Raw genomic sequence first — 9,208 nt, forward strand, 5'->3', positions numbered from 1 at the left:
TGCCTAAAATTAGCTTACAACTTAAACAACTTATTAACTGTCATGAATGGAAGATTTGATATCATCTTTGCATACTGATAATTTATTTTCATCTGTACAACTGGATTGAAGACTTACGATGAATTATAGCTGCCATAATATCAATGATTGTAGAACATCAACAATTCAAAGCTTAGCATAGTAAAAATATTCACGTTGATAACCATAATTTAAATCCATTACAGAGCCATCTGTGATTACAATCTAAGTACCATCAACAACAAATTTAAAGCTACAAGTAACATCTTTACATCCTAATCAGCTACTTTTTTCCCCAAGAACGCAAACATCAGATCTGAAAATGGAATCATGGAGAATTCTATGAAATCTCCAACTTGAAGATTTTTTGACTTTGCAAATTCGTACCAACCAACTCCAATACGTTTCTCATACTCATTCCTGCCAGCCTTAAGAATACGACAGTGATATCCCTTTCCGTCAATAAGATCTACCATCCTTATTTCATTTTGGTCTTTACGAAAACATGTCCTTGATATTTCCATTGGAATATTCTGCATTATAACTTTCTACTTATTAACCCACGATATATATAGATCTATATACGGCAGTGGATTTAACTGGGTTTTGAACTTACCAGAGCATTTTGGCCTCGCATGTTCGCTTCTGTGATATTAGATTTCCACTTTACCTCCCCGGTGTGATCAGCCATGCACTCAGCTTCAGTAAGAAACCCATCTTTTATGAGTGTTTCAAACATCTTTTCCTGCTCTTGCTCAAACTCTTTGTTAATGTTATGAGCCCATTCAAGACTGTCTCTCTCAGGATCACTGAAACACAAATTGTAAAGAATAACACTGCTATTAAGCAAAGATTTTAGAAAACAGGGGAATCCATTTATTATATTACAACATGCATGCAAATTATACTTACCTGCTTGATGGAGAAGGGACGAATGGAACTCCCCACTTCACCATATCAGAATTAAATTTTATAAGGACCTCAATTCTGATGCATTATGACAAAAAATTCTATATATAGATAGATAGTGATAACCCTTATTTTTTGGGCCAGACAACACTGATGGGCCTACATTTTTTATATGTACAAATATCCAGCATGTTTGGTAAACGAGTTTTAACAACAAAAAATTAATTATTGCAATTTTTTTAGTAGTTAGTAGATGTTACAAATCAGACCTTTAAATATACATGACACTATATTTCCTTCCATACATTTAATAAATATGTTTGCCTACATAAATTGAAGTTGCTATATATATAAGCTGATTGTATAATATGTATTCTTTATAAAGTGTAATTTGGTTTTAACATGGTAAATTGTTTATCAAACAAAATTTCTTAAAAAAACATTTCATATATAATTCATGTAAATAAACTATTTTAACACACATGATCCAATCATGATGGCCAATGTAAAGGAGCAACCATGAAGTATGTAGAACACAAGGATTTGCAAAACATATAACCATTCAAAATTTAGCATGTGCCATAATAGTAGTCTTGATAAAGTCATTCAACATTAGAGCAAAGTACCAACCCATAGGGGAAACAAAAAACATTGTTCAGATAAGTTATAAAAGTCACCACCAGATACAAAAAATTCAAAGACTTTGGTCTTTGAAACTACTTCAACAACAGACAAAAAAAGCAAAGTACTTCCACCACCTTTCAACAGCCCCATCACTTCTTCTTCATCGTAACATAAATGAAAGTGCCATGTCTCGCCAACTGACAAGTCAGTGTGTCGCCTTTCTTGAACCCCTTGGTCTTCACATAGTCGTACCATCCTTTAGTCATGTATTTCTCAGCCGGACTCGGAGCCCCGTTGCGGTATGCCGTCTTCACAGTACACTTGAATTGTTGTTTCAAATCACAATCTCTAATAGTTACCTCCTTCTGATTACTTGCCAAGCAGTCTATTGCTATCTGCTTAGGGAAATGCTGCAACAACACAAATTTTCATTGAATAAACACTTGAGATCTGCAAAGTATTAAAATATGAGGTCGATTTTCAGTATGCTTACCTGGACATTATCCTTTTTTACTCTTGAATTCTTTATAGCAATATCCCAGCAGTATGTTGGCTTTCCTCCCCACATTCTTATCCTAACATTTGAAACATTTTTCCCCTTCTTCGCAAGTTTCATTGTGCTCCTCTCACTCCCATCTGTAACAGATCTTAAGTTGGCAGTCCTTCCAAGATTTTTGCTATTACTCCTCCTCTCAACTTCAGCTGCTTTCTTCCCAACTGTTTTATCAACAACAGTTTTTGACTTCTCAGTTTTTTTGTTAGTCTGTACATTATCGTTCGCAGAGACAAGGGGGACATCAACTTCTTCAAGCTTCACACTACTCATAGGAACAACAGTATTGTTGACATTTGGAACAACTGCAGGGACATTGTTGCAAGTTTCTGCAAATCTAACAGATTTCTTAGAATTTGCTTTACCCTTTCTCACCGACCTGACAGATGATTGTGAAGCTGAGCCATCTTCAACCTCACCTACGAGTTTTTGAATTTCGTTCATTGCTTCCTCCTCACTGAAAGAAAAATTATAGTTGCATGAGCACATTATTAATCCCAAATACGGATTAACACCCCAAATATACCATGTACAGGGAATATTTGAAAGATTAACAACTTTAAAATTATATATAACACCACACTATTGACCCAGAATAAAACACCTATGCTTCATAGATTAACAGAATCAGGCAAACAAAAATTGCAATACAACTTGACCCCCCACAACGTTTCGAGGACCTGATCTGGGAAATATTAAACAGTAAACTCCATTCACATCATGATCTTTTAATCAAACAAATCTATTTTAGCATGCATCAGAAATAAAAAAAAACCCTAAAACCTAACTAGATCGCACATGAACTTTATGCCAAAACAAATAAATTAAATAGGAATTCATGTATCTAACCTGATAACTTCTTCTTCCTCATCTGGAAACCACCCATACGCTGGCTTTCTTCCAAACCTCATCGTCGAAGACTGTTGCTATCTCCAGAAGTGATGTAAGTGTTTTGATAAAGACTGGAATGAGAAGGAGAGAAGTTGTGTAATGTAAACAGTTCAAAATATGTTATAACTCAACTTTGCACGTTTCCTTTTTCTTTTCCCTAGACTTATTCAGTAAATGACCCCTATCTCAATCAATAATGACTGTTACCTATGATCCCCCGTGTAACCAAAACATTTACTAATTAATTTGAAAACAACACTTTGTAGTCTAACGAAAAGAAAGCCATTTAATTTATCTCTATCTCTTAAATCTAAACATACATGCATATACTTTTTTTAAACTCTACCTATTCCATGCAGTACACGTTAGTTTTATTTAGATTTCCTTTGTTTTTTTTATTACTTACTCTTTTCTAATTTTTGCTGTGTTTTAAAAAACATAACATTATATATTTTTTATTAAAATCCACTTTTTAGGAACAAAAAATAGTTTCTATCAATCCTACTTTATTTCAAAAATTTATTTTTTAAAATCACATTTAATAAATCAAACCAATGTTATAATAATTAAAAATTTATGTAAATATTTGTAGATAAATATTCAATATATGATTATTGTCAAGATGTTGGTTTCAACTCACACATCTATTGTAAATTAATTACTAAATAGTTTAATAAAATAATATTTTATAATATTACTTAGCTTATTCATCCCACTAATTTTAAAATCCTATGGAAATAAATTTCAACAACCTATTTTTATTATTTTTCAACACTTTGTGACATATTAAAAAAACAATAGGAATTTATATATCTTTTCTTATACATAATTAACTCAGTTATAATTCATGTTACAATATTTTTTACACATATTGACATCCTTATGTGTGTTTATCAACATATATATTATTCATAATTTAAAGTTTATGCAAATAATAGTTGATAAATAATCCATATATAATTCTTTTAAAAATATTAATTACACAAAAGAATATCTTTTACTAAGAAAAGTTGACAAGTTGTTTTTTTTCCACTCGCCTATTAAATAAAAATTAATTTTACAATCTAATATGAAATTTATAGTTTCTAATATTACTTTGCTTATTGATCCCACTAATTTTAATATTATACAAAACATTTTTATTACTATTCTTCAACACTTACTAATATGTTTCAAAAACATTGGGAAGTTATATATATATTTGTATACATACTTAACTAAACTATAATACATGTTTCAAGATTTATTAGCCATACTGATATGCTTATGTGCATATTTCAATATATATATCAGAGTTCCCATTCTCCTATTAACTTGAAGTTTATGTTGAAAAATAAGTAAAATATTAAACATAACCAAATTATACTAACAGGAGTACATAAATGATAATTTTAAACCATGCTCATCCATTTGATTTTCACCACATTGTTGCAAAGCATATGACTATTATATTGCAATTATAGAGTAGCAAGGATAACATTAGCTGTTTCAATCCAAAGAAAACTGATGAATAACAAACACAAAAAGTCTTAAACATAACATTAATCCACATACAACTGAAATAGAAAAAAAAAAAAGCCCAACAACATCATCCAAAACAATCTACTGTTCTTCCAAAACTTTGCACTTCTTCATTCACCATAGCCATCAATACCCAACAACACATATTCTTTAACCCTGCAATACAACAGAATGATAATTTTTCTGTTAACTTTCAGAAACATACAATGACAGCAACAAATAATTTAACACGTAAAACATATATCTAACCATTCTTTTCAGCTTCTCCACCAACTCTGTCCATATCATCCATTCTCTGTCATTTAAACAACATACACAGACTTAATGCTTAAATTTAAATTGAATTCATATAACCTAATAGCATGCCTTTTCGGAAAATCGGATAATAACATTCTTATACCTTTCATTTTCAAAGAAAAAATTCCCAATATACACTGAGTTCGATATTTCTATCATTCTGGGGTTTATCTCCAGTCCAACACTTCCCAGAACATCCGTTAAAAAATCCACGTCTTCAAGTACAGCGAACCTCAAGCCACCCCTCAATTCCTGATGCTTCCCCGACCACCTGATTCCAAGCATCTCATCCTGCCACACCCCTGCTATGTTCTGAATCTTACTTCCCCTTTGCCAGGCGCATGCAACACCATCCATCACATGCAAAGCCCACTCAGTGCACAACTTGGTAATCCGCTCTTTCTTCGTCTTCAAACTCATCCGCAACATCTTCGATCTTTGCTTCATCCTCCTTTTAATCGCCAATCGTTTGACTGGGTCTTGAACAACAAAAAATTTCATAGTTCTGCAAAATCAGAAAAAATAATGAACAAAAGTGACATTTCATAACAAACAAACGAAACAATGAGATTCGATTACAGAAAAAAAAGAACGAAGAGTACCTGCAAGCCTTTGCAACTTGGGAGAAGCTACCCATTTTGTGAAATCTCCAACTCACGGATTAGGTTTCAGGATTTGGTACTTGAAGAGTGGAAAAAAACTGTGTCCTTTGTACTATATATACTCAAACTCCCATTACCTGTTAGACTTCCTTTCAGTAGGTAAACGTGCACAAGTTTTTGGAAACTGTTGAAATGCCTTTTTCTGTACATGCAGAAGTAAATTTAATTATATCTTTTTAATAGTAATAATTAATTTCACACCATAATCTAAAAGTCAAATGATTTTATTGGGTGGGAAAATAATTGATTGATTTATATTTATTATATAATGTAATACAAATACTTAATTATTTCGTTGCATAGATTATTAAACATGTTAGTGCATCAAACATGACTTTATATTTATAGCAAAAAACAAATTAAAAATACCTATTTAAATTTATATTGAATTTTTAATTATCATCGAATAAATTGTTTATCTTAATTAATATATTATTTTATATAAATCGTTAACCGTAATTTTTTTTGTTTAATGTTTATTCCTACCGACTTTACGTGACCCGCTATTTCACATTAGTACATCATTTCTACAGTATCTAAAACTTTATTTATTTAATTGTTTTTATAATAATTATTTATTTATAATACTATGAACTTTTTTATCCAATTTTAATATCATATTGAAAACAAATAAAAATTTATACATTAAATTAATATGGATATGCTAATTATTATTTACGAATTTTTTTTGTTTAATTATTATAACTTTTATTAGAATTCTTTAACCATAAACATATTAAATATATTAAATATTTATACCGACTTTACGTGACCCGTGCGAGCGCACGGGTCCTTTACTAGTTTAATAACATAACAATTTAATCAAAATGCCACGCGAGCAAATTCAACTAAAGATTCCATGCCACATGGCCAGAAGGGGGCAGCAATGAGAGAATCTACATAAGTTAAGGGGGTGATTAAAAAAATATATAGGGGGCTAAATGGAAACTCGCTAATATTACAGGGGGATTTATATATTTAACCCTTGTTTTTAAGTTACTTGTGTTGTGTCACATGACTAATTAATGAATTTTTGTTACATAACAATACAAAATTATTTTACACAATGCACTGTCTTTAATCTCTTAAAGTTTCATATTTTTTTCGGTAATTCAAGAGTTGGGATATGTCTAAAAAAATTACTTTACCTATATTTTGAAGACAAATTAGCTTAAGTACTTGTAATTTCAATAATTTGAATAAATTGACATTTTGATTTTTTATTTAAACCGTTAAAAAAATCTATATTGTATATGTATATGTGTGTCAATTAAACTATTTATGATATGTTGTTTTTGTAACTTTTTTCATAATTTATAAAAAATATCGGGTTATATTGCACAAATTCAATAAAAGTGTGATGTTTAGAGTATTTAAAATTAATGGAACGAAATAAAATAGAGCGGTATGGAATGAAATATAAACTTTATTTTATTATGTTTCGTTAATAAGGTGAATATATAATTATTGAGTGTGAGACAATGTACCACCACTTAGTGACAAATAGGATGGTGCTCATTCGTGCATTGAGTTAGCTTGTTGATACCATATTAGAATAGAGTAGTATGAGTGGAAAAAAATATTTTAGATCTAGATTTTGGTTATTATATATTTGGGTGATTGAAAAATGTATGACAACCAACTTATATAAAGTTGAGACGTCATATGTAATACCCTAAATTTGATTAAATTGTTTAATTGTATTTTATTATTGTTGTTTAATTATTTCGGTAATATTATGTGTAATATGGTTTTATGAAATTTATTGGGATTTATTATAGTTTTATTTGACTTAAATAATAAAATAATAGAAAAATAAGGAAAATAGAGATATTGTGGATAGAAATTAAAATTAAAAAGAAATTAGAGGGTGGGAGTAGAATAAAAAAATTGAGAGCAAAGTGTGGTATTATTAAAAATGATATTAGGTTAAATATATATGGTAAAGTGAATGAACCAAAAGTTTGATACCTAGAAATTGTGCAACTGGGAAAAATAGGCAAGAGTGAGTGAAGGAGAACAAGGTCTTGAGGGAGAAGAAGAAAGCCATAACCAAACTTGTTAGCTACTGGAAATTTAGGTAGGGGGAACTACTCTTATATAGGTGTTAATGCATGAAGGGTAAAGAGGGATCATCACCTTCCTCTAGGTTTTTCCTCCATTACTGTGTTTTAAGAGCTTTGTATATGATTATGAATATTCGATGATAATGGTGATTCTTTTTTTTTTTGGGTTAAATAAGTTTTTAGTCCCTGTAAATATGACAACTTTCAATTTTAGTCCCTGCAAAAATTTTCTTCAAACAATGGTCCTCGCAATATTTTTCGTCCTATTTTTAGTCCCTCCCGTTAAATTTAACTAACGGAGGCTTACGTGGCACGCCACGTGTAACGCCACGTCAATTAAAGTCAATATTAATTAAAAATAGATAGATTGCAGGGGTTTTAAGCCCCCTTTAAATAACTTAAAAAACCAGAAATTTTCAAGAGCAATTAATCAAACTGTTGGTAGGGAAATCCTTGTTACCCTCATTCTTCACATTATCAAATCTACAGTGAATGTTTGAAATCATGATAAATAAGCTTTCACTGATGTGGAGAGACCTTGAAATCATTAGTCTTCTCTCCATGACATAAAAATGCACACCAAGCAGGAAGCATCACCAGAGCTGCCCTTCAAATTTACACAACAGGAAGCATCACCAGGCAACTCGCAGCCGCACGACACAACTTTGATCGTCCTCCTCGCGAAGTCAGATCGGAACCGCCCCGCTGATCCGTGAATCCACCGGTAATCTTTCCTGTGTATATGCTTGCTTGTATGCTAGTGTTTGATTTGGCTATAATCTATTTTGCCTTGGATGAACATGAAAGATTAATGGAGTTTTGAATCAATTTGAAAAAGAATGAAGAAGAAAATGAATTTGTTTTTTAATCAATTTGGAGACTTGAACACTACCAAGATTTGGAAATTAAAAATAAAAATAATCTTTAGTTGTTTTCATTACCGTTCCATTATGTGGAGTCACTTTCTCGTCATATGCACAAAATTCCGGCGGCAGTGTCACTACAAAACTAAACCCGTAGCAAAACAACTATCTTATATTACCCTATGAATGATCTATTGTTAGCTAACATGTCAAAATAAGACCAAACTTATATTTAGTGTTGATGACCATTTTTTGTCAACTCTGTGTAGTTGGACACATCCTTTTATTGTTGTTTCATTACTTTAATATGGAATTATTTAGATGTTAAGTGATATATGAGTTAACCATTCTTCTAGGAGGCTGATAGATATGTGTTCAATAACCCTAGATCTAGAAAGCATTAAAAGACAATAAGATAAAATCAACTTTTCTTCTTGACATAATATGGCAGCATACAATGTTTAAATAGTAGTAGGGTTTGATCTACTACATGGGCCATGGGCTGAAAAAGATAAAAACATAAAATAACAACTTGATTAAAAATACTAAATGGACCTCCCTCCCTAGTTCATACGAAGTCCTTTAGCCAAACAGCCTTCTTTTTAATTCTATTGGGCCGCTTCTTATCATTACTCCCGGGCCCAACAAGAACCTTGCCCTCAAGGTTCATTGGAAAAGACTCTGATGGATCCAGAATGGTATTTGGGCCGTGAGAAATTGGAAACCCACCCATTCCTCCTTGCAAGTGGGATTTTGGTGGAGAATAGCTGTCCTCGTGGGGAGACAGACCCACGTGCTTGTGGG

General features: G+C 31.4%; 1 protein-coding gene across 1 annotated transcript; it reads right to left on the bottom strand.

The window, feature by feature from the left end:
- Positions 1-4,541: 4,541 nt before the first annotated feature.
- On the bottom strand, positions 4,542-5,664 carry LOC131607591 (uncharacterized). The gene is made up of 4 exons (XM_058879573.1): positions 5,416-5,664; positions 4,917-5,318; positions 4,766-4,811; positions 4,542-4,672 (listed from the first exon to the last, which is right to left on the bottom strand). Exons 1-4 carry the CDS (start codon positions 5,448-5,450, stop codon positions 4,667-4,669), a joined length of 489 nt encoding a protein of 162 aa, XP_058735556.1. The 5' UTR covers positions 5,451-5,664; the 3' UTR covers positions 4,542-4,666.
- Positions 5,665-9,208: the final 3,544 nt, after the last annotated feature.

Source organism: Vicia villosa, linkage group LG5 (assembly GCF_029867415.1).
Source record: "Vicia villosa cultivar HV-30 ecotype Madison, WI linkage group LG5, Vvil1.0, whole genome shotgun sequence".
Lineage (NCBI taxonomy): Eukaryota > Viridiplantae > Streptophyta > Magnoliopsida > Fabales > Fabaceae > Vicia > Vicia villosa.

What these genes read in the sequence shown, in the direction of transcription:
- LOC131607591 (XM_058879573.1), bottom strand. Translation starts at nt 5,450, where the DNA reads ATGGGTAGCTTCTCCCAAGTTGCAAAGGCTTGCAG. An exon ending in CAAGTTGCAAAGGCTTGCAG is followed by an intron (nt 5,319 to 5,415) that starts GTACTCTTCGTT and finishes CTGATTTTGCAG; the next exon opens with AACTATGAAATTTTTTGTTG. An exon ending in TTTTTCTTTGAAAATGAAAG is followed by an intron (nt 4,812 to 4,916) that starts GTATAAGAATGT and finishes TTTAAATGACAG; the next exon opens with AGAATGGATGATATGGACAG.